General features: G+C 38.5%; 2 protein-coding genes across 7 annotated transcripts; both read right to left on the bottom strand.

The window, feature by feature from the left end:
* Positions 1 to 2632: 2632 nt before the first annotated feature.
* tomm40 (translocase of outer mitochondrial membrane 40 homolog (yeast)) lies at positions 2633 to 12960 on the bottom strand. 3 transcript variants are annotated; one of them, XM_085471815.1, is made up of 9 exons: positions 12851 to 12960; positions 11923 to 12158; positions 11634 to 11794; positions 7039 to 7140; positions 6814 to 6919; positions 5853 to 5975; positions 5621 to 5697; positions 4594 to 4696; positions 2633 to 3134 (listed from the first exon to the last, which is right to left on the bottom strand). In XM_085471815.1, the coding sequence occupies exons 1-9, from the start codon at positions 12937 to 12939 to the stop codon at positions 2995 to 2997; spliced, it is 1137 nt and encodes a 378-aa protein (XP_085327941.1). In that variant the 5' UTR covers positions 12940 to 12960; the 3' UTR covers positions 2633 to 2994. The 3 variants fall into 3 exon arrangements, with proteins under 3 accessions (XP_085327941.1, XP_085327942.1, XP_085327943.1); XM_085471816.1 differs by having other exon boundaries at positions 12855 to 12919; XM_085471817.1 differs by having other exon boundaries at positions 12847 to 12911.
* A 1894-nt stretch (positions 12961 to 14854) lies between these two features.
* On the bottom strand, positions 14855 to 25165 carry ddx61 (DEAD (Asp-Glu-Ala-Asp) box helicase 61). Of its 4 annotated transcripts, none has more exons than XM_085471810.1 (13): positions 24997 to 25165; positions 23393 to 24190; positions 22183 to 22246; positions 21940 to 22044; positions 21361 to 21490; positions 20725 to 20871; positions 20025 to 20119; positions 19791 to 19913; positions 19565 to 19693; positions 16446 to 16626; positions 16259 to 16360; positions 15954 to 16165; positions 14855 to 15285 (listed from the first exon to the last, which is right to left on the bottom strand). In XM_085471810.1, exons 2-12 carry the CDS (start codon positions 23566 to 23568, stop codon positions 15984 to 15986), a joined length of 1434 nt encoding a protein of 477 aa, XP_085327936.1. In that variant the 5' UTR covers positions 23569 to 24190; positions 24997 to 25165; the 3' UTR covers positions 14855 to 15285; positions 15954 to 15983. The 4 variants fall into 4 exon arrangements, with proteins under 4 accessions (XP_085327936.1, XP_085327940.1, XP_085327937.1 ...); XM_085471814.1 differs by having other exon boundaries at positions 23393 to 24134; XM_085471811.1 differs by lacking the exon at positions 24997 to 25165 and adding an exon at positions 24877 to 24955.
* Positions 25166 to 25742: the final 577 nt, after the last annotated feature.

The following is a 25742-nucleotide window of genomic DNA, read 5'->3' as shown; positions in this document are numbered from 1 at the left end:
CTTCTGCTCTACACACATAGTGAGGCCATTGTAATGGGAGACGTTAAACAGATGTGAGACTCCTGCTTATCAGGGATGTAAATCCTTAGGTGACGGCTGAGCAGAAAACAAGGTCATAATTCTCTCTCTGTTTTTTTGTTTCCTCTCTAAGGGTTTTGGCATCACACAGGCAGACATGAGTGAAATGAAGCAGGTTGTGCAGTGATTACAGAACATCTTAGTGCGGGGCTCATTATCATATCATTATTCATTTTAAGGTGTTGAGCCCATAGTGTTTAAAACAAGTGGGTGACATTACTTAAGAAAAGTTATTGGTTACAGTAGTTTTAATTAAACACATGGGATGATCCATGGTTTGGGCAAATTATGTCAACAGTAGTGTTTTTAATGATTTGGGGAAATAAACTGCACATGGCACACTTGTGTCTGTGGTGTGGGATGCCTTAATACTCTTATAACCTACAGTTGTTTGCAAGCGTGAAGTTTGCATTTACTCACTGATTTTGGTTTCTAGGTAACTGTGGTGTAGATGCAGGCTCCAGGCAGAGCCAAGAGTTAGACCCACTTAACATGACAATAATGCTGATTTTATTCTCTAACACAGGGTGTAACCCTGGGCTGGAGCGAAGTTACTCTGGAGGAGAAGCAGCTGATGTTGTCTGAGAAATTTTCTAACTAACCTTTTACTTTTTGTTATTCTCCTAGTTCTGATGAGTTGACTCATGGGAGAGACCATGTGTCAAAATGGGGGATTCTACGGTTAACATGAAACAATGCTTTCTATGTTTCCCATCAGTTTTTTATGATTTTGCCACCCAAGAGGGATCAGCGAATGAATGCAGATGGCACCTGATTAAACAGACAGGCAGTTTCCCTGGAAAGCTTAGTGTGTTTTTGAGTTAAGGTGGTCGTTGGTGTGAAGTTAATAATCATTTTATAAATGATATGCATTTATATGACTCTCTGAACATCACAAACTCTGTTAGAGTCCTGAACATGAGTAAAAGTGATTGGAGTAATTATAGCATGCAAGTTTTACAGCAACTTGTGCACATTTTGTAGGGTAGCTAGACTGATTTTCTAGCATGTCAGTTCCTGATGCGTAAGTGCATTAGACCCTTATTGTAATAACAGTTGTGAGTTCCTTTGACATGTGTACGGAACTTTAACGTATTATTTGACACGCTAAAGGTAAGATTTTCAGTTTATCACATTTCACTGAGGGATTTTGATTGGCCTCAAACATGCTGATGTGGGGTCAGTAAAGATAACTGTAAATGGCTTTGAGAGGGTTTATACTGTTTAAATGGGCTGATGGCCCTACAATAGTAAAGAGTACAGTACACTGCATAGATAGAGAGGAAAGATCTATCACTCTGTTGTAAATTTAGCTCAGAAATGTTTGATATATGTTGGCTATGTGGAAATTCATGGCTACTTCTGGGTTTTACCCCAGACTTTGAGAAACGCTAACATTGAATTTAGTTTATGTTTGTGGTATTCATTTACCCCTAACCCATTGCATGTTCACTACAGAGAGGCCTTTTGCTCTACAAACACAGTGAGGCCATTGTAATGGGAGACGTTAAAACAGATAGTGAGACTCCTTCTGCTTATAAAGGATGTAAATCCTTAGGTGACGGCTAAGCAGAAAACAAGACCCTAATTCTCTTTCTGTCCCATGTGACTATGGTGGGTCTCATCAGCAAGATAGATGAGTCTGCATATCAATACCACCTATAGAAATACATTTACTTATAAAATTGGCGACGTGTTTAATACTTACATACATGAACTGTTAATATTTGACATTTTACTTCTGTTACTTAAAGTACATTTTCTGTTTTAATGTGTCTGTTATTAATGAACACATACATCTAATAGTTTTCTCTCCAGCTACAATAACATCTCACTGCATGCTTCACCATATTCCACTATACGGCATTAAAGAAGTTCCAGGTCAAGTTTTAGTTTGGTAATTGCGCAACTTCTTAATCAATTTGAACATTTCTGACAGATGTAACTGGGCAGGTACTGTATATTTCAGAAACTTGTGAACATAAGTAAACCTTGTACCTTTCTAAACAGTACTAATCCAACTATGACTAAAGAATACAGGAAATAGCAATTTTTTTTAGTGTAAGTGAAGAACTCTAGAAAACAACTTATAATATTAGTTGTAGATTCGAAGACTGTTTTTTTTTCAAGTATTAAAAAAAAAACATGCATTACTTCATAAAGCAATGATGTAAAATCAGTTATATGCTTATGGTGAATCTACTCGAAATTCTTGCCTAGTTTATCATACAGCAATATACACAAATAGTAACATTTTGTTTTTTCACAAAACTGTAGGATCCTCTGTAGTTTCATCACTGAATATTCTTCTTTCCATAACAATTATTCCAACATTAAAGTCTAAAGTTAACAACAAAAATATGATTTCCGCCTAAAAATGTAACCATAGCTTTGCTAAATTTATTTTAAGCTGGATGGAAACAACTCACTAAAGTAAACCCAGCATATCACTCACAGACTCAAAGAATCCCTTTCATGAATGTATTGCAGCTCATGTGATACACATAATCCAGGTATACATGTTGTATTTTATAAACAATGACACAGGCAAATGTACAAAAAGTAATCACATTTATTTCAATTTATACATAACCACCATATATTATGTCTCACCACTTACTTTGATTTTCACATCACATGTTGTCATGCGTCACATGATCCCCTCTGATATACATCTCTCTAGACTCTGGGTACATCCAACACACCATAAAGGAAAGACATTTGTGCTACAGTATGTAGGCATGGCTTGGCCAGTCCTGGCTCCTTGAGTCATTTTTGTCTCTCTGTCTGCCTCAGAAAATCAGTTATAAGAGAGTCTCTCAATCCAATTTTTAAAACTTAGTCCAGGTTTCCTGTGTGTCTCTGTGCCGGTCCAAACGGTGGCCTGTGGGCTGGTTCCAAGCAGCCCCCGAACCTCTAGCCAATCGTGACACCAAAGCCACACTGGAATTTGTTCTTACGGTGGTTGAGGAAAGCCCCAAGGGCCAGTGTGAGAGGCAGCGGCAAGAGCTTTTTCTCAAGAGTTGCTCCAACCACCCAGTTACTGTCAACTGATCCTGCAGAAGAGAACATAGAAGTGATGAATTTTGAAATGGAAATGTTTGCTTCCCCTTTTTTGGTAATGTTCTTACTAGAGATGGCACGATACCACTTTTTTATGTCCGATACATTTGGATATCTGCCGATACCGATATGAATCCAATAGTGTTTTTTAATCAATAAAACTGTTTTTTTAATATCTTGCTGCATTTTGTATAAGTTCATACTCAAGTTTAAATAAACAACAACACTAAAGCTATTCTGTTATACCTGTATGTAAAAAATACACTGCACCCAAAATATTTCATAGTTCAGCAATACTGATCAATCTAATAAACTTAAACCTACTCCATCCTCCCTATTCTGGTATTTTAAAGAGTACTTAGCAGAAATATTAAGCAACCTAACTAACAGGGTTGCCAACTCCCAGCAAAAAATAAAAATAGGGAACCACCCCCCCCTCCACCTCATGATGCTTAATCGACGTAATCAACTTTAATTTCGATGTAGGGTGAAAAAAAAAAATGCACAGAAATAAATTATTTTTCAAGAATAATTAAATAGATTCAACATCTTTCTTCAACACAATTCCAGAATTCACAGATGATACTTTCCCAAAGGAAAAAGTACTATAAGCTTACTAGGGTATATTAGACTTAACAGTTACTATATACAGTAATGGACTTCTATACATTTTACATCAGATTAAAACTTTGGGTGTAAGATTCAGATAATTATTTATTAAAAGCTAGACATTTTAAGTGAGAATAAGAAAGAAAAGTATGTCTTTGTGCCCCCTTTTCATGCCCTATCGGCCCCCCTGGCTAAACTTTGCTAGATCCGCCCCTACACAGTTACCAGCCGTCAGCTGTAGAAAAAGATCCTGGTCTAGAAAGTAATATTAAATAAATTCTAACAACAGCTTATCAAGCTTAAACGTGCTACTGTTGTTCAGCCGCTGGTTTCCTCTTTCTCGTGCAAAGTGGGCCAAAAACAAAGAAGAGAGACGGACTCGCGACAGAAAAGCCGATCAGCTGATGATTAAGCAGTTTCACGATTGAAGTAGCAGCAGGAGAGGGAAGGAGAGAGAAGAGGCAGTCGCTCCATATATCGGTTGTTAAGCTTAACGCAGGAATGCTTTACAAACATTAAGAGATGAACTTACACACTTGCTTTACTTCTCTTAGGGATAACTTCCTCGAGATGAAATGCCGGTTTGGTAGCGAGGCTCCAAATACACACAGCTGCTCTATCATGTGAGGCATACTGCTGCGAAGTGCAACGGTTATGAGCCGAGTTACACCATGTCGCAAGTTTTGTGAGGTGCTTTTTTGATATTTAATGGATCGAATTACATTTTTTATTTCTGTCCGATATCCAATCCAGTAATTTACGTCAGTATCGGACCGATACGTAATATCGGATCGGTCCATCTCTAGTTCTTACTGATTGTTACAACTTGTGTACGGTATTTACCTTTAAAGAGCAAATTTGCTTTGGGGAGGTCCAACTGGTAACCAAAGGATGTTGTTGTGTCTTGCATCCTCGTGTTGGCTTCAAATTCAACTCCTACCTGCAACTGTGAAAGAAGAAATTTAAAGTACATGTAACATTAAGTCTGTTAATTCAATATTAAAGTACCCATATGCACATTGCACGTGTGCAAAATATTTTCAAAGCCAAAATCAGCAGACTTGCAAAAAATATATTCCAGAATTTAGATTTTGTTACTCACATCAGAGTTAAGGCCAGTTTTCACTGAATGTGGAGTAGAAAATCAAAACAACCCCAAAACACTGTTTTGCTAGGATTCCCAACACTGCAAACTGTTCACGCCAAATGTGTCACTTTAAGGACAACACAGAACAACACAGGATTTACTTCACCTGTGATTTTTGCAAAAAACCCCCCCCCAAAAAAAAAACCCTCAGTATATTTGTTCCTTTATCCAGACTCCAATGTGCAGCAGTCAAACCCACAATCGAGTCTCATCAACACTCTTTGCAAAATTTTACCAACATTCATAATCTTTGACCATCAGAAGCAAAATTGTCTCTGATGTTAATATATGGTTGTGAATTGCTCAATCTCTCTGGCTGCATGCGTTTTTGACTTATTGTTTTTATTGTAAAAATGTATTATGTGCACAGGAGAAAGAAGCCATTGCTTATCTAAAGTACATTTGCAAGTTACAGGGATTTTCTTGTAAACGTCCCTCATGATTCTCTAGACTTTGGCTATGCACTGGATGAAAGAAGAGAATCTTTTTGTTGTGTTTTTTTCGTTTGAGCTACAAAACATTTTAACCATTACTGTTAAAGACAGTTACAGGTGGTTATGTTGCCCGCAAAATTATGACAGGTTTGGCATTGTGTCAGTGATGGCCTCAGGAGGCCAAACTTCCACATGCCCAAGATGAAATCCTCAGATCCACTGTGAGGATTTATGCAAGTGTAGTGTGACCTGAGTAGTATAGCAACACAATTTAACTGAAGTTAGATACCTGATCATTGGCTTTGTGATAGTATGTAGCATGAGCTCCTGCTCCTCCCAAAGTCAACGTAGCAACATAGTTTTCACCTGTGGAGTTTTTAAAAAAGGTGGGGAGAATTACTAATCCATCTCTTAGATAGCTCACATTTTACCATACCCTTAAAGCTTCATGATAAAATATATAAATTTTAGCACAACGTAGTCTTACAGTGCAGAATGTGAATCTTAAAGAGCGATTTTACCTGTGTACCTGCCCAAGAGAGAGGTGACCGCTCCTTCCTCCCCTGGTCTCCTGTGATACACAAGCTCTCCACCGAGAGTCAGTGCTGGAGTAATAGACTGAAGATAGTGGGCCACCAAAATGCCTGCAGCAGTAAAAAGCATCTATTACAAATACAGATTATATTTTCTTTTGAGACACATTCCCGTTGTACACTTTTTTATATTTTCTAAGCCGTATGTCATGCGATTGCCTGCTCAACGCACTGAGCTAAACTGGCGCCCACAGAGGATGTTTGTAGTCTATAAGCACTCCTAGCTTTTCATTAACAGCTGTTATAATCCCTCCTGTGTAGTTCGCTAGTTTTTTTTTTGTTGTTGTTGCTGTCGAGTTGGGTTTTATTATCAATGGTTGTGAATACGTGACAGAGTATAGTAGTAGTATTCTAAGAAATGAGAACTTCTTCCAGGAGTCACAGTTTGGACACATAGACTGAACTAGCAATGTATTACTTTCTGTAGGTGAGGCAGCACTCATTCATGGACATCAGGTGCCCCCTGGTTTCCATTAATGTTTATTAGATTATTAGGTTGATGCTTTGCTTCTCAGACATCACACAATTCAACTCAGCAGCAAGCTGAAATTCAGTCACATCAGCTGTGGTTCTGAAAGAACATCTGGAAAGTGTTTTATTGACACACGAAAGCATGAAAGGCCCAATGACGCTCAATTTATTATTTTGCTATTAAAAAAAAAAAATCTTCCTTTTGGACCTTTGTTTATTGAACTAAATGCATCAGGTTTCATATTCATTATTAAGAATAATATTTTTATATTTCATTTTGCAGCACATTTTTTACTTTTTTTGTTGCAACTTCTGCTACAGTTTTGTCTAGGTCTCTCTTGGAAAAGAGATTTTAATTTCAATGTGACTTTTTCTTCAATAAATAAAGGATAACTGATCAAACTAATCTTTATCATACCAGATCCAACAAGTACATCTGGATTTCCGAGCGTCACAGCAGATGTGAAGTCCTCTCCTCGATACTCCATGTCACACTGCCAGTTCACAAACTTATGCTGCTGAGTCTGAAAATAAATAAATAAAAAGAAAATATAAAATACTGAAAGGACAACAAAACATTCACTGAAACGCTTAATAAAAATTCTAAAGGATCACATCTACATGCTATTGCATGTCTACATACCTGTATGGCTATTTTGGAGCGTACAGCTGTTGTAAGATGGTGGATGACCTGCGCATTCAGACTGCCGGTGTTGTCCATATCTCCAACCATCACTGGGAATGACTAGAGAGAATACCACTTCACTGTCAGCTTTTCAAAACTATGTCAACAGCTGTATAAAATGGCAGTCAGCATCAATACCGGTAATACAGAATCTGGGGCTGTGAAAATGTGAAGAAAAACAATCCAACCAGGTGTTTTTGAAGTTTTGAACTCTAATAATACACTAAATGTCAAACACACTAATAATATGTCATTTAAGCCCCTTTTCCATTAGTACCTACTGGGATCAACTTCAATTGGTTTTTCCATTTAGTAAAAGTACTTGGTATCAGGTACTTTTCGATCAAGTACTAAAATGTGACGTCGTCAGCCTGCATGCCACTGATTGGCTGGTCAGTAGCGTCACTCGATGAGTCATGAAGGCATATCATTAACACCATTTTTGAAATCCACCAATAAGAAAAATGGCTACAAAAAACAATACGGTGATCCCTGAGACCGAAGAAAAGGCACAGACTGAGCAAAAGGTATATTCTTGCCACAACGTCCACCTTTTTCGTAGCGTTCGTGTCATGTTAATTACTCTGCGGGACGCTTGGACGTGTTGCTATGACGACAACCACGCATGTTAGGTAGTACTGAATTGTAATGAAAAAACAGTCGATCCAAGTTGAAGTTAGTCGAGCCAGGTAGGTACTAATGGAAAAGAGGCTATAGAGACAAACTCTAAATGGGGGGAAATGCACACAATTAACACCATAATAAAGTTGAGTTATCTTTAATTTAGGCACACTTTGTATGTTTCAGGAGTGGCATTGGTTATTAATAATATAATATAGCACACACAATAATGATTTTTGTCATCATTATATTCAATTGTTTTTGTCAACCACAGGTCAGACTTTAATGGTCTGGAATACATCTGGTGTTTAAACAGCTTCCATAATGCTCCAAAATTATGTTTTTCAGTTTTGTTTTGTCCAATTGTTTTGCACGACAAAAATACAGATTTCACATAAGTGGCTGATGCTTTACAATTACACAGGACCCTAAATTCCATAAAAAGACCTATCACGTTCACAGACCAACATTTCCTAATGGTCTTGAAACATTCAGTGTATTATAGCCGGTTGTTTTTGATGTCAATATCCACAACTATACTCAAGATATTTATGAATGTCACTGTAAGCCTCATTGTAGCGTATCTCAGCATCCCACTAAATTAGTGAACTATCATGAGGTCCCCTAAATTTTTGAGACAGGCATTTAAGGTGACACTACTTTGTAGGGGTGGGGGGGAAAATCGATACTGTGTAGTATCGTGATATTTTGTTTGCTAATAATGTATCGATACAGGGACAGCAGAAATCGATATTTTGTTACAAAAAAAGTTTTTGTGGACTGGAACTCTGACTTCAGAGCATGTTGATCCTTTTTCTGAGCAAAGATCCTGACATTCCTTCACTGTCCAAATGTGTTTAACTTGTTTTTTGGCAGCAATAAACATGACAGTTTACTTATTTTAATTTAAGACATGTTTTATTTTAATTAAGTTTAAAACTTTTTTATTTAATGTTAAAATAAAATATTATTTTATTTTAATTTACTTTCAAATTCTTCAGTTGCTGAATGGGCTGCATAGTTTTCATAAATTGCATAGTTCAGAATAGCTATAATTGTACCAGATGGTTGCATTCAGTTAAGTTGGACTAGACTGTAATACAAACCATTCAGTTTGTCAACAATAAAACTGACTGAAATGAGAGAAAGACTGAGTGTGAGACTTTGATATTAGATAAAATGAATATTGATAAAGTTTACCTTTATGTACAGAATCTGAATATCGCAAAATATTTTAAAAATTGCAATAATATCGTATCGTGCGTTAAGTATTGTGATAATATCGTATCGTGGGATGTATGGTGATTCCCACCTCTACTACTTTGGCTCAATAATCCAAATCAACAAGTTAGTTTTTAGGTTAGGTGGCCACATTTTGGTGCTCTAGATGAATTTCTGATGCATATAATATTGCTATTGCTCTACTGTATGTGAACGTCTACAGTTAGTTTCCACATGCATTCAACATATATTGTAATTTTTTCAAAAGAAATTGATAAAAAAAAAAAATGATTATGCACAGATCACTCAAGTCACAGTGACAGACAAGATCTTTTACTGTTTGCATATAAAATGCAATCCCAGGGATCCCAGGAGCTGTGTTGTCCAGGGGCTTTTGCCCCCTGGTAGGGTCTCCCATGGAAAATTGGTCCTGGGTGAGACACCGGACAAAGAGCAATTCACAAGACCCCTATGAGTAGAATAGAATATTTTATGGATAGAATTTTTAGGCATAGCCAAGTAGCAGAAGGCCTTCACTTGGGTGGTCTCAGAATCTTATCTCTGCTTTTCATGGACGATGTGGTTCTGTTTGCTTCATTGGGTGATGGCCTCCAGCTCACACTGGAACGGTTTGCAGCCTAGTGTGAAGCGGTGGGAATAAGAATCAGCACTGCCAAATCTGACGCAATGGTCCTCAGCCGGAAAAGGATGGAGTGACCACTCTGAGTCAGGGACGAGTTCCTGCCTCAAGTGGAGGACTTTAAGTATCTCAGGGTCTTGTTCACGAGTGACAGGAGAAGAAAGCAGGAGATCGACAGACAGATTGGTGCTACGGCTGCAGTGATGCGGACACTGTACCGGTAAGACGTGGTAAAGAGCGAGGCGAGGATAAAAGCAAAGTCGATCTACGTCCCTACCTTTACCTATGGTCATAAGCTCTGGGTAGTGACCGAAAGAAGTGACCGAAAGAACAAGATCGCGGATACAAGCGGCAGAAATGAGCTTCCTCTTAAGCGTGGCTAGCTTCTCCCTTACAGATAGGGTGAGAAGCTCAGCCATCCAGGAGGGGCTCAGAGTAGAGCCGCTGCTCCTCCGCATTGATAGGAGCCCGTAGAGGTGGTTCGAGCATCTGACAAGGATGCCTCCTGGGCAAGGTGTTCTGGGCATGTCCCACCGGGAGGAGGCCCCTGGGCAGACCCAGGACACACTGGAGTGATTATATCTGTCAGCTGGCCTGGGAACGCCTTGGTGTTCCCCTGGACAAGCAGGACGAGGTAGCTGGAGAGATTGATTTCTGGGCTTCCCTGTGGGAGCTGCTGTCCCCGTAAACCAGCCCCCGGATAGAAAGAAGAAGATGGATATAAAATATCACTAATCATCCATTATGGCTTATTAGACATTTATGTGAAGATTCACACTGAAGTAGAGATACACTATTAATGGTGATCACGAGTTTGACTTCAACCAAATAAATGAACATGATCAAGTGATATTAAAAATGTGTTCTGCCAATCAAACACAAAACAAAATCAAATAAATCGCTCTCTAAAATTACCCCCTGATGAAGTCCCCTGCATATGCCAAATAACAGCTGTTACCTGCACCATAAAATGTATTGGATGTCATCTGAACAAGTATCACTAGATTAAAAAGTCAAACATCTGGTACAACAGAAGGTGTGGAACTTGTTTCTCAAAGCAGATTATCATCCGTTGGTTTATAAAATACTGTGCATTTAAAACAAGTGACGTAAACCAAGAACAAACAATGTGCAAAAAGTATAGCAGACTCACGTCTGTGTGGCAAAGTCACACAGCTAACTGTAGTAAGATGATTGCATAAAGGCAACGTAAACAATGCAATTGTTTCTTATTGAAATCCTCCAATAGCAGGTCAGGTGTCCAGAAAATCAAGCATGTACAGTTTATCCACCCAGCTCATGAAGACATAGTGAAATTGCCAACACGTTTTACCAAAGATATATTCATCCAGTAAACACAGTGATTAATGAAGGCTTTAGGAAAATAGTCAAAATACTGGACAAAGATGTGTTAACCCTTAAGCATTAAGCAATACTAAAATAATACTAAAACAGTAGGTCGTTTCCTGCATAATCCTACCTTTTATTTTCATTTGGCTACACTCAGGGATGGCCACTTTAGTTTGTTTTTTTGTGTTTGTTTTTTATCCTGTAGTTTGGACACAACTTTATTTAGTTCAAATTCAAATGTTTGAATGACACAAGACAATATATTTCACCTCAAAGAGGTGAATAAACACTTTAAAAAGATTTAATTAACAGGAATTTAGCACAATATACAAATACAAAGAGTGTCCTGTTTGTTTTGATTTTATCTTACACTTTGGTAAGTTTTCTATTTTTCTTCTAAAAGATGCACTGAATCTAGGTGACTTATTTTTTGCAAAGCATTGTACATAAGGAATGTAAGGCAACATGAATATAAAAGCTATGCTACATTTACATGACAGTGCAAAAAAAAGAAAAAAAGGACAATTTTGTTCTAATGATTATTCGTGACAAATAACCGCGACCTCAATAATATTCATGCATTTTAAATGAAATGTTGATGTATTTATGGAATTAACATTCAATTCTGTAAACATTACAAAGATTTACACACAACGGTCAGAATCACATCAGTAGTATGTTAAGGCAAAGGCAAAGAAAAAAGAAAAAAAGAGAGCATTACCTCTGCTGGCCCAGTCTGTTTACTGCCTACATAGGTAGCACCAAATCGATAACCAGAATCACCCAGGGTGCTGAGGGTAACAGTATGGCTGACCTGGAAGTGGTTACTCAAGCCTTTGTTGACCACTAACCGCACCCCTTCCATCTGAAGTGGAAACACCTCTGAAACAAAGCAGGGAGAACAACACGGCTTAACAATGACACTTGATGCAATGATACAACAGCATAATTATGATGCAAAAGTTGAAAAACAAATGAAGAAATGCAGAGAGAGCGCCTCATTTCCAGACCTTTACATTTGCGGTGGCATTCGTCATATGATCCTGGATTTGGGAGAGAGGCTTGTGCATCTGCCGTCGGCTGGTCAGATCCAGCTGCTGGAGGGACGGAAGACACTGAGGGCATAGTGAACCCAGGAGGGACCGACACCAAGCCTGGCACCCCTTGTCCACTTCCAGCTACAGCTGGGGCTGGACTGGGGGAGGCGGCAGCCAACACACTGCCCATAGTTTTAGATGGTAACAGCCTATTGAGAGAGACAGGCAGTGTATAAATACATTATTGTTTCAAAACAGCAATAAAAGCTGCATATTTGCATTCAGATTACAAACTGTTAAACTGATCTTGTAGAAATGGTCAAAAAGTAAATTTGAACATGAACTGCATATCCTGTGAGGTAAATACACAAATACATACACGCGCATATTCTGCTCAGAGATCTGTTACTCATGCTTCATACAGTATATCTGTAAGCCCTTTAGTAACACAGAGCTCTTAAAGCATTTGCTCACAAGACTTCAGCGACCATCAACACCGCTACCCTCATTGAAGCATTGGTGCAGCATGTTGGTTTCAGCTAAGGCCCAATTTAGTTAGACTCTCGAGATTTTAAATACAATAAAAACAGTATAACCTGATAGTAAGACATGTTGTACTGCAGTTGGTTATTTGTTAGTTAAGCCACATATGGATTTAAGCCACCAGCTGACAAAACTATTCACTAGCAGCATTTAACCTATGAATGCTAAAGCGAGCTAGCAGAGGTTGGTTAGCTAACTGGCTGGCTAGGTAGCCATGTGGAATTGACCACGAGATCTATTCGCCCATATGTGAATAGAGCGGTAACTAGATTTACGACGCAAGACAGAGTAACGCCATGAAATACCCCCCCTGCCCCCAAATGACAAAACACCCCCTTCCTTTCTGCGGTTTACCTACTTACGGTGACGGTTTGGGTCCAGGGGTAGTTCAACACCGGTAAAGTTCACGACAACGTCAGTGACCGTAGTTGACAAGGATCCGCCCATTACCAGACTCGTCTGTGCATTGGCTCATGTGCATCTCATGCCGGCAACAATTGGCTGAAGCTAGGACAACCCTTTTGTAGTGACGTATCATTAGATTCATTTACTGAACATTCGCACAATTCGGCCTTTCACTGAAAGACATTCCAAGGGTATGGAGCGAACAGGAGTGTTTACACAATTATATGCGAGGAACAAAAATATATTAATTATACTAATATGAGAATACGGGTTTTGTGTATTTTTCAAAAAGAATGGGATCATCTCCCAGTGGACAGGGTTATTCAAACAGGTTCTAACTAAAATGTAAATAATGAAATGTTATACTGCATTTTAGGCAAATAAAAGACAGATTTATGGTTTGACTTGGATTCTGTCTTAGCAAGAAATATTAGGTTACATGGATCAGGCTTACACCAAAATGCAATCATTCATGAAATTAAAAAAAAACCAGAAAGTGCAGCTGTGGAGTGCAGTCACTTGAACTTTTTATCTGCTTGGAATTAGCATTGCAACACCTGATTTTAAAAAATAAATATAGTCAAGAAAAACATGGTTCATCAAGCCATAGAGATAATTTTCTTCTAAGAATAAAACAAAGGATTGCTGTTCTAATCCAGTAACCAAATCCACGAGTCCAATTACTAGTTCAGACACACTGGAAGAAAAATACAGATGCGCATGACAAAAACGAGTCCCCTCCCTGGGTGCTTAGCACTAATGTGAAAGTCAGCCAGAGAAACAAACATAAATACATATTTTAAATAGATGATGACCCAATGACACATTCATTGGAGTGTAAATGTGTGTGAATGCTACAAAGCAGTTTGCCATAGAAACAAAGTTGCAGTGTGAATGGGTGAATGAGGCATGCTGTTTAAAACACTTAGAATGCGCCACTAGAATAAAAAAGTTCTATATACAAACCAATCCCTGATGTCAAATAGTTCAAAGTCATTAGTGTAGTTACGACTACTGATATGTGACATGTGCTACATGAAATGCATTTATTAGTAAGTGCAACATTATTGAAACTTTGCTATTAGAACTCACAACTGTTTGTACTATTGGTGAAGAAAAGAAAAAGTGTAATGTTTATCATAAGAAACGGGTGTCAAGCTTTGTGCACTGCAGCAGCACAGCAGCCCTTTTTAAAGGTTCGTCAGAGGAAAGAATTTTTTGCCATTTTGGTTTATGAATGTTTGTTCCAACTCGTGCTCTTCTTTGGTCTCTTTGTGTACTATATTCCAAAATATTAGGTGCGTCTCACAATTAATGCAAATATCTTTAGTAAATCAAGGGGCAGAAACTTCACCTGTAAAGGAAAGAAGTGGTCACACCATTCAGATTTTCTGCCCAATCATCTGAATGTTAATGAAATGGTGATGACAAGAATGAAAGGATTACTGGTGCTGATTCCATTGTATTTTCCACACAGTTTGTCTCAGTGTTACAAAAATAAACCCCGGGAGACTGCTTGTGAGGGTAAAAATGCTAATGAGAAGGGTCAAGTAAGAATGGCCACATCTGTTCTAGCTGACAGAAATAAGGAAGTTGGGGAGAGGGAAATTTTTTTTCCATGTGTGTCATGTTGTAGCAAATGTGTCCAGACAAAAACTGTGGCTTTACCCTAATGCAGTATATGCAAATTTTATATTGAATGGTCTTTCAATCCTTAGTTTCTGCTAAGATTTTAAAAACCTCCACAGAAGAAGGGTCAGATTTCACACAAGGCCTGTGAAAGTAATGCAGTAATGTAATAAAATACCAGATTACTTAATTCAATACTGCAGACCATGCATCAAATTAATTTGGGGTTGGTGATCTTCAAAACTTTTTTTAAACTGATAAAATACATCATAATACTGAGCATGTCATAATTATCACAGACAGTATAAGAAATGACCAAACGTATGTGACCAAAGTTGCAGTTTTTCTTTATGTCACTGGCTCAAATGCATTTCAGCAGGATGTGGACACAAACATTGTAGTTCACAGTTGGCACTATCCACCGAGTTCACCTTTGGTTACGGTTTTATTCTTACAACAAAGCACCAAAAGCAGATCATTTCAATAGTGGCTGAATTTGGTGAGGTCCTTCAACCTTAGCTCAAATCACATAGGCATGATTTCTAGCAGTGTAGTCTGCCACACTGATAGAAATCACTGTCCATGCTCAAGTGGGAATTTTCTGTGGGACACCAGTTTACTAGTAAACTCAAACAGGAAATGAAAAATGTACAAAAATATTATTTTGAGGGAGGAAGGAGCAGAAAGAAAATCTTCACTTTGAATCTTGTCTGATGTGTAGCCAGTATTGTGTGACAAATGCCAGGCACCATGTTTGTTCTGCAAAACAAAAGAAAAAAGCCAGGAATAAAATTATAATCTCCAGTTCCAACCATGTCAATGTGTCACTACTGTAGTAAACCCACAGAGCAGATAGCTGGCCCTGTGTGCAGATCAGCTCTGTCCAAATCTATGCTGACTGTTCTGTAACCCCTTCACCTTTAAATCTTGTAAAGCTTTATATCCTCTTTCATGAAGATTAACTAATCAATTAAAAAGGTTGCTTCAGGAAGAGTGTTCAGATGCACTACATCCTAAAATACCCCTATATATGTACTCTTCTTATGGTTCAGAACACAGAGAGCAAGAATATTCTCTCTGGTTTCACCTGTACATGATATACTTTTTAAGCTATTCCTTGCTGATGAATTCACCTCACAATCATAATACTGGAAACACAGAATAGGGCAGTGAATACTCACTGGCCACAGATCAAACAGCTTTTCAGCAGGCGCGTTCAAGGCCAAGCATGAACCCTGAATAACATTTTGATGTAGATTAACTGACAAATGCAATTAAAATCTGTGTTTACACGGTTGCAACAACCTAGTCCTGAGCAACCAAAGGGCAGCAAACAGCCCATCTTGTTTTATTTATAAACCAAACTTTTGACTCTTAGAGATTTATTTTTCAGTAATGCTTCAGTTTGAGCCATTCAAGGAACTGACCATTGATTTGTGCAGCTCCCAGTCCTTAGTTTATGCCTTCTCTTCACCATCTTCTGCGTCAACAGAGTGAAACTCTGCAACATACAGGCTCTTGTCAATGCTGCTGGGTATGGGCTTAATGTCAGTAACCAGCTGGTCCTCAATATTCTTCAAATTGTAGCGATCATCTGAAGTTATGAGGTTGATAGCCAGACCCAAGTGACCAAAACGCCCTGTGGAAAATCAACATGGTGTCAAGCTTGTATTAGTAGTGGTATTACAAACAGTAGCTGTAAACCTAACTTATTGACAAAACGACAGGTTACCTGATCTGCCAATGCGGTGGAGGTAGGTCTCTGCATTTTTGGGGAAGTCAAAATTAATAACCACGTTTACAGCCTGGATGTCAATTCCCCGAGTGAAGAGGTCTACAAGAAAACATGTGCTTACTCAACCCAGTGAACATTTGTTCTTCCACTTCACATTTTTCCAATGCAAAAACTCTTCACCTACCTGTGCAGACTAGGTTTCTGCACAATCCATTTCTGAAGTCATGGAACACACGGTTTCTGTACTCCTGCATCATCTTTGCATGAATGTAGAAGCATGAATAACCAAGTTGAGTGATTTTCTTTGCAAGAAGCTCAACTCTCTGAGTGGAGTTACAGAAGATGATAGACTGATTGATCTGGAGCTGGAAGAGAAAAATACAAAATGAAGGGTTATTTCACAAAATGTGAACAAAACTGTTTTGTTGGAAGCTGTGTTTACATTGCGTTGTATTTTTGTTTTATTAGCTTTAAGTGCAAATTTTATGTTTATCATAAATACATTTTCCTTTTTACTTAATCTAACAAAAAAAAAGTGAATTCAAATACACGTTACAGGCACAGTGGCACGCAAAGGCTGGGTCAAAATTTCCATTACTGTGAATAGTTAAGGAAGGAAGAAAGGAGGACAGACACCCCCCCCCCCCAAAAAAAAAGGAAGGATTTGTTCAGTGGTCCTCAGGTCAGAGAAAACAAAGAGCAACAGAAAATCAAAAGGTAAATGCATTACATGATCATATGTGAAGCAACATTGGTGTAATTTCAACTAAAAAAAACAAACAAACAAACCATTGTCTTTTTACTAGGGTCAGTACTGCGTGAACACAATGTAGGAGCCAATTATATTTACTCTATACCTCATAATGGTCCACAGGCTAAATCATTGTATGCCACTGCCGACTTTTCAGTCAGCCTCCAGGTGTAAAACATGAATATGAATGATGAATATGTTGGTTACTGGGCAAGCTAGCAATATTTTGGATGGCAGTGAAAGACTGATTTCATGAATACTTTCATAAAAGACATGAAAATGTGTCTTTTCATTTTTTATGAAATGCCTCATTTGTAATTTCATCTCACCTGGACGGTCACAGTATTCTGACAAGGGATGCCCAAACCTGTCTTCTTAGATTTTCAATTTATTTTTGCATATTTTCCTACTAATATCTTTGACTACAACACATGTCATACAACACAAAAAAAACCACTATCACCCCAAGGGGGCAGAGTTTCTCTTCTTAATGGTGCAGCAATCCAGTCTTTAAGTGATGATGCATTAATTGTGCTTCTGGGTCCAAACTGCTCTTCATTTATTGAGGCTGTTGTGATTTTTTTTTTTTTTTACATGTTTTAATACTTTGTATCTTGTTCTATTTAATCTGAACAAGCACTAAAAAAAAAGAAAAGAAAAAAAAAAAAGCAGTGATCACTGTCGGCCCCTCTCGGTTTTTATTACAACTATTCATTTTAAAGCTCAATTTTTAAAACCTTACGATGTAACTACAGCCGAGCCCATGCGGTAAATTAATGACCAACCTCGTATTGTGGCTGGATTGTCTCAGTTGTTCTCCTGACTGAAGTTTGGTCCATTTAAAGGATCCTGCTATGGAACTGAATTTGTCCCCAACCATGGGGAACCCTTGCATTAACTTTTATCGAGTAGGGAAAAAGTTAGCGTTCATCAGCTTACTGTGTTTATATTATGCCAACCATAGCTGCGTAGCTAGCCACCATGTAGCACACCATTATATATCAGCTAGCCCAACTTCAATAACCCTGCAAACGTCACTGCTGCTGTTTAGTTTCCTGTCTTCATTTATCTCAGAAGTGAAAAAACGTTTTGTTTTTTTCAGAAATCCCTAATGCAGAACACGGTATGTCATGTTTAGATGGAAACTAGTGAGCTAACTCCCTGCCAACTTCTAACTCTTACATTTCATAAATTCTGTTTTTATGGATGCCTGGATGTTAAACTTAATTGTTACACCTATTAGAGCAGCCACACTGATCATTTTATTAAAGATGAAAGAGGAAATTTAGACAGTTTGTAACTCTTAGTGACGCCCCAGTGTTTGTTTGACTTTGGACCCAGAAATGGTTAATGACGTCAGACTTAAAGACTGGATAGCACAACTGGTTGGTCAAAACTAGGGGTGCAACAATACATGTATCTGTATTGAACCATTCGATACAGTGCTTTTGGTTCGGTACACATATGTATTGAACAATACAAATTTTTTAAATTTATTTTATCAACTTTTCTTCTGATGATGCTGTCTGTGTTGAGAGCTCAGTGGATCTGCGTTCGACTACTCCGCCTAGGATGCATTGTCGAGTGCAGATCCACAGAACGCCGCCTACATGCATTCACTCAAGCTAGCGAGACAGAACCCTAGTGCAAAGATAAGTGGAAGCAGATAAAAACAACAACAAGCACACATGCTACAAACTTTACCTGAGTCATTTAGACAGCCGTTAGTACATGATTCTAAGGGGGCAAAAGAAATAGACAGGACAATTGCTATTTTTTATGCTGTCGACATGCGACCCTTTTCTGTTGTAGAAAAACACCGGGTTTCAGCAAATGCTGAGAGTACTTGAGCCCCGATACAATATTCCTTCACGAACCTATTTCACCGATACTGCAGTTCCTGCTTTGTGCAAGGAGACAAAAGCCAAATTAGAGACGGCAGTGTCAGCAGCACCCAGTGTTGCTCTGACCTCAGACGGCTGGACTTCAAGAGCTACACAGAGCTACTTAACCGTCATTGCACATTACATTGATCTGGAATGGCAGATGAAAAGCAGTGTTTTGCAGACACACATCATCGAAAGTCACACCACTGACGACTTAGCCAAAGATCTGTCAGAAGCTGTGAAAGATTGTAAGTTAGTGCGACCAAATGCTATAATACCTGTAACTACTGACAATGCTAAGAACATAGTTAATGCTGGGCTGGGGGTAAGAATATACCCCACAAGAAGGGTATATTATAGTTTTGATTTTGGAAAGAGACATTTCTCTGTAATAAACTTTTTTTTCCCACAGATGAGTGATTTCTTGATAAGATAGATTTCTTTTATTATTTTGTTGTTTCAGCAACATCTAATTTGAAAACTGTACTTTTGAGTTAAAAGAAATATTCATAATTTTAATACATTACAGATTAAAAAAAAGACATGAACATTTTTTTTGTATTGAAAAAAAATATCAAACCGTGACACCAAAGTACCGAACTGAACCGTGATTTTTGTATATTGTTGCACCCGTAGTCAAAACTAATCGAAATTTTGATTACTTACCCTGGAGAAGAGTGTGTTAAGACAGTGTACCTTCTGTCTTTCAGTCACATAGGCATAGTACTGAGTGATGCCCTTCAGTGTGAGTTCCTCCATCAGGTTGATTTCATAAGGCTTCTGCATGTGCTTACTCTACACAAAACAGTTTACAACAACTTAAACTGTTAAACGAGAGTACAAACAAAGTGAATTCTTACTCATGCAGAAGATTTAATGTTTGACATCTTACCATGAATTTTTGCACACTGATGGGAAAAGTGGCAGAGTAAAGCAAAATCTGACGATCCTTTGGCATGAAACTGATGATATTTTCGATCAGAACCACAAAGTCCTGGGAGAGCAACTTATCTGCCTGAATAAAGGGAGGGGGAGGTAAAACATCAAAAGGAATAGTATGTCCACAAACTTAAAAAAAAAAAAAGTCAACAATAAACAATATAGAAAAAAAGAGAGCAAATCGTACTTCATCCATCACCATCATTTGAGTCTTGTCCACTTTTGCCACACCCTTCTTAATTAGGTCCAGTATCCTCCCTGGTGTGGCAATCACTACATGCACTGCAGGAGAAGCAAGCATGAAAAAAAAAATTTTTTAACCAAGAAAAGTATTACTGCCATGGTTACTGGGAGCCATCATGGCTCAAGAGTTGGGAGTTCGCCTTGTAATCGGAAGGTTGCCAGTTTGAGTCCCGGCTTGGACAGTTTCGGTCATTGTGTCCTTGGGCAAGACACTTCACACTACACTTCACCCGCCAGTGTTCAGCAGCCTCGCCTCTGTCAATGCGCCCCAGGGTGGCTGTGGCTACAATGTAGCTTGCCATCACCAGTGTTTGAATGTGTGTGTCAATGGGTTCAGTGTAAAGCGCTATATGGCCATTGTGTTCTCTGCCCTTTAAGTCCAGCTTACAAACTTTCTCTCTTCCTGGCCCCATTCATTGGAGACTTAAGAGCCAACAAACAAGAGTCAAGATAAAGGAACAATTTGAACCTCAAATATGAACATATTTGCTACTTAGTTAATTAGTCAGATAAGCAATTTAAATTTAACTATATGTTGGGGGAAAAATAGTAAATATCTTTAACAATATTTAAAAAAAAAAAAAAAAGATTCAGTTGCAGCCATAAAAATAACTTTTTTTAAATTGTCTTAAAATGTTAAATACCAGTCTCATCAAGACGCATGATGTCATCCCTCAAGTTTGTCCCACCCGTTGTAGCCATGATCTTGACTCCTCCCAGGTGCTTGCTGAGTTGAATGCTGATCTGGCTCATCTGCAGGGCCAGCTCTCTTGTTGGCACCATTACCATGGCTGGAAGGAAACGGATACAATAAGGGCTGATATTAATGCAGAAAAAATTAAGGTTTCCAGCAGCAGAAAAACTATTGATGGAGTAGTGCAGTGCAGCGATCATAATCAGTATATTATCAATATTTTCCATTAGTTTTAGAGCAACAAAAGAACCACTGATCAAAGTGTGCATGTGTGCAGCTTGAGCACAACATCCCTACAGTTCATGAAATTATCTCTACTTTTCAGTCATGGCTGTCATATATTCATGCTCATGTCTCAGTTTATTTTATTGCACTTCACTTAGTTTTCAGTAGTCTGCAGTGCTGCAGACCACTGATTCTGCACGGTACTTTCATGCACTACTCATACGCTGTGAAGCCACTAATCATGTACAGTCTGTCGCTACTTTCTTCCACTGTTGTCTAGCCACCAGGCATCATCTTAAACTGTAGTTGGTTGTCTCAACACTGACTGTAAGCCATCAGCCCAGACCTAGAAGAAACTCACCCTGGATATGATCCTTCTTAAGGTCTATCCTCTCCAGGAGAGGAATGAGGTAGGCACCACTTTTTCCCGTTCCATTTTTAGCCCTTGCCAAAATATCTCGTCCTGATAAGGCAATAGGGATGCTCTCCTCCTGTTGGCAGACAAACAAGTCGATTCAGAAAAATGGGCATGGTTCATTAGGCATGAAGCAATGTAAATAGACAGGACTAAAGGATCACCCCTACTGTTTCTTCTAACAGTCAAAAACGCGCAAAGTGGCACCAATGTTTAACACTTCATACTTATATGTAATCAGGAGGACTAGAGATTGGACTCATTTAGCCTCCTACTCACTGAAATTAAAACTTGTTCCAGAGTAAATTAATCAAAAATGCTTCTCTTCTGTTTGGTAGATGCATATTAGTGTTTCTCCTGCTGTTTTTTCCATTTGTGGACAACTTCCCTGCAAAGCATATGGCTGAGGCATGGGGCTGTATCAAGGCAAAGTGGGGGTAATGGGATTCTGTTAAAGGGTGCAACTATTTATACATCTAAATTAACACCAGAAACAGGAACCAGAGTTCTGGCTACTTTATTTACCTGGACAGGGGAAGGTTTCTCCCATCCCATTTCAAAGATTCCCATAAGCAGTTCTCGCTTTAAGCAGTAGTCTTCAAATTCATTTCCCTTGGTGGATGTCACATCCTGGAGAACACAACTCAATCATTTTAGTTTACTGTTTAAAACGATCCAGAGGTTGAGGATTACAGCACTAGATGGCAGCATGGACTGAGTCTAAGTAAGCATGTATAACTATACTTGCGTCTAATGGCAGTCACCTACCGAAGTTTTCACCCTGGTATCTTTTGGAGGAAGCTCCAGGCATTTCTTCCAGTCATCACCAAACCTAGTCGTAATCAGGAGTACAATTTTTGTAGGGAAGACCCAGACCATATCAAGTGAAAAAAGAAAACAAAATGTTAAAATAAGCACTGCAACATTTAGTTCTTTATTTCATAATCTTCAGAGAGGGAAAAGGGCTTTAAGCAGTGTGATTTGGCTCAACTTGGAAAGATGAAGACCTAATATACTAAAAATACACAACAGCTTAATGTAGTAATTTCTATGGCGAGCATTGGTGAAAGCAACTTCAAAGCAGCACAGCAATACTAAAACTAATGTATGCAAGGCTAATATTATAACTTCTAAGACCCACACAATGGACTAACCAATTATTAGAAGTACTCATTGTTTCAACTAGATGGCAGAAATTAGCCAGATATAAAGAATAACTTTCACTTGTCCATATGTGTATTACTAGTCTAGTTTGTTTTGTTTTTTAAAATTTACATGTACAATGACAATAACCTATTGTATTCTAAAGCAGTTCTGCTGCTGGCCATAATATTGAAGAGCACAGAGAGCATGCTGACGCCTTTAAAACTGCACTCTGGAAACCAGGGTTATTTTTGATGCCCACTGGTTAAGAAGAACTAAAAACAATTTCAAATTATATTCCTTTGGGTAGGCAGATACTTGCCCTCGACCTGTATGCATGTCCCTGTTTGGTAAGTGGGCAAACATCTAAATAAATGCAAATCTACTTCTTTTGGTTAATTTATTTTGGATCTTGCTTTTAACACCCAAGCTAGCCCTGGTGTGAATGCTGATGATGTTCTAAAATTGTCACATATGCACACAAACCAAATGTGAAGTACATGATCTTCACAAAATTAACAATTCTGTAATTCATGAACTTCCAAACAAAGTACTAAGTGCTGACAACAGCAAAAACATCTTACTGTTAAACCTTAAATTATTAAGTCATGTCAGGACAGGTGTAATGGTAATTAGAGCTGATAGCAGGGATTTAAAAAAGGCTTTGACTGTTTAGAAGATTTGGTGAGAAGTCCTGAACTTTCCCATGGGGTTCTCATGCAGGTTTTCTCTAAAGCACAAGCTGTCAAGCTGCAAAAAATGATTACGTGAGGAAAAAACGACACTTTTCTGTTTTCAAAGTAGAAGAGAAACATTACTAAAGCAAGTATCTTACTTGATGCCTCCACTGCTCTGAGGTATGCTGGTCCTTTTATGGGCACTGGGATGTTGGACATTTGACAGGAGTTCAGACTGTTGTCCACCTGTCTTGGTCTGTCCCCTGAGCTGCCCATTTGCTGGTTTGTTCAATCCAGCCATTGGTGCTGGGTTTGCGGTTCTTGCTGTCGCCATGTGTCCAACACCTTAACTGGATTTTCCTCGCAGTATTGTAATATTTCAGCTCAGTTCCTTTTCACTGCTCTACTTTAATGTGCACATGTATTGCAAAACTAAAACGTGAGAAAAATAAAACCCTTTTCTCTTATCTATCCTTTTTAAACCATGTGTTCACAATCTAACATTCAGACCTCTTCATAAAAAGAAGTTTGTGTGTAAATTCTGCCTATTTACAATACAACTCTCCAAAAAGGAGAAATCAATATAAATAGCGTGACTAATATGACCAAACAAACTTGTGTGTGTTTTTAGTGTGCACTTGTGAGTATGAGTTTGACTGTTACATTGACTGAAAATGGGTAGTATTAAAATATGGACAACTTGATCACATATCTAACTGCTCTCATGTTCAAGTATATAACTCGTACTGCTGGGGTTTAATACTGGATTGTTCTTAATAGTGGTCTGAAAAAAATTACAATCCCTGCAATTTTTTTAAAGCACTGGCAGGCTACATTAAATTTTGGGGGTCATTTTTTTCGGTTTTCAATTCTCCTGTAGCAAAACGCCAAGATGGAAGCCTACAAAATGTTAAAGGAAATGATGAACAATACACAAGAAAAGTAGTCCAGGTTTCCTGCAAGAAATAAACAATGGCGGTTGTTGTTGTTTTTTTAAGCATTAACAGGCTAGTCAAAAGAGAAGAGCACAAAAATAACAAGCGCTTCAAAGTGGTATTACTCAAAGGCACCTAACCAGATCAACGAAATACATTTCAGATGTGTACCAAAGGCAAAGCTCACCTTTGTTATATTGTGACAAATAATGCTGCCACCACAAGACTGGTGGTAGATGGCAAGAAAGTCTATCAAGTATTTATGGAAATATAAGTAAAATGAGGAGGTTGAAAAACGTGGAGTTAACATTTTAATTCGGACAACTTTGCCTTTGTTTTGATGCCGAGGCTAACAACCAGTGTAAACTTAATAACAGCTGCAAGCAGTTTTGAATTTTAGCAGCCAGTGTTATGGTCACTTAGCTAGCCAGTGCAATTGTTAGCCATGTTAAACAACAAAGTAAAGCCAACAGTGACCGACATGTGTTTAGTTTATCCATAAAGTTACCGCTATCGATAACAAAGTTAGCTAGAATACTTTAACTTACACGAGTGTACGCGCCGTTAAAACTTCACGTACAGCTACGTGGGCTTTGCCATCGAGCTAACAAGCTAAGATTGCGCCTTTTTTTTCCGGTTTGTGAGAAACTGTTTCAAAATATCTGTCGTTTACAAAGAAACCGCATCTGCATCCGTTTACATCTCACCCTTCAGCACTTTCATTCAACCATCCGAGCACGCTGATTCTAGCCTAGGCAGTATACGCTAACGGTGACGCTTAACTCTACCAGTCAGAGAAAGATGCTACCTTTCCCTTACAAACTTACCGCCTGTGTCGTGATTCAACTGTATATCGGCTTTTCGTTTAAGCTTGGTAGGCACTACTTTTGACAAAGGCACAGAAGTTTTTTTTAACCTTTTGTCTCTTCTTTGAGAGAACTGACAATTCAACATGGCCGCGCTCGTTTTGGGGTTGGCTGTTTGAACCAATGGAACTGCCAATTGGCCAATCACGGGCCTGTTTTCAAACGCCTCAAAAGTTTTAGCTACTCAGCTCAGGCCATCACTGAGGCACCGACTCTGAAGCCCAAAATACTGGCAATATGTAATTATAATGACGCTGACATTAACCTTAATACTTTTATTATTATGATCTCATATGAATGTTGCTTATTGAGGTAGTGAAGGTGGGTGAGCTTAAATACATGCAGTCAGCCCTGTGAAGTAATGACAGTGCACCAGAGAGGTGAAGAAGAGAGGTCTGGCAGGTTAGAGTGGGTGGAAATGAGTGTCAGGGGTGATTTGTGTAAAAAAAAAGGATAGCAGCAAGAGTGACAGGGAAGGTGTGCCTGATGACAGTAACACCTTGCAAACACGGGCTCTGACAAAAAGACATGAGAGCTGGAGGTGGCCACTGTGGAAACCTTTAAAGGGAGCAGCCAAGTAAAGAAGAATATGAGTTTTTCCCGTTAATATGGTCAAATATATTCATGTCATCCAGAAATCCAAACCAGTATCTGATAGCCTTAAATTTATGCACAAGTCGTACATCTCATATAACAAATACCAGTGT

Source organism: Copadichromis virginalis, linkage group LG11 (assembly GCF_057382275.1).
Source record: "Copadichromis virginalis isolate Kocher_CV1m ecotype Utaka linkage group LG11, C_Virginalis_male_GT1.1, whole genome shotgun sequence".
NCBI lineage: Eukaryota > Metazoa > Chordata > Actinopteri > Cichliformes > Cichlidae > Copadichromis > Copadichromis virginalis.
Note: the sequence above shows the minus strand (reverse complement) of the source record. Positions and strands in the feature narration are given on the sequence as shown.

What these genes read in the sequence shown, in the direction of transcription:
- tomm40 (XM_085471815.1), bottom strand. Translation starts at nt 12,939, where the DNA reads ATGGGCGGATCCTTGTCAACTACGGTCACTGACGTTGTCGTGAACTTT. An exon ending in GACCCAAACCGTCACCGTAA is followed by an intron (nt 12,159 to 12,850) that starts GTAGGTAAACCG and finishes CTCTCTCAATAG; the next exon opens with GCTGTTACCATCTAAAACTA. An exon ending in AGCAAATTTGCTCTTTAAAG is followed by an intron (nt 3,135 to 4,593) that starts GTAAATACCGTA and finishes TCTCTTCTGCAG; the next exon opens with GATCAGTTGACAGTAACTGG.
- ddx61 (XM_085471810.1), bottom strand. Translation starts at nt 23,568, where the DNA reads ATGGCGACAGCAAGAACCGCAAACCCAGCACCAATGGCTGGATTGAAC. An exon ending in AAATGATGGTGATGGATGAA is followed by an intron (nt 19,914 to 20,024) that starts GTACGATTTGCT and finishes CCCTTTATTCAG; the next exon opens with GCAGATAAGTTGCTCTCCCA. An exon ending in TCAGTGTGCAAAAATTCATG is followed by an intron (nt 19,694 to 19,790) that starts GTAAGATGTCAA and finishes TGTTTTGTGTAG; the next exon opens with AGTAAGCACATGCAGAAGCC.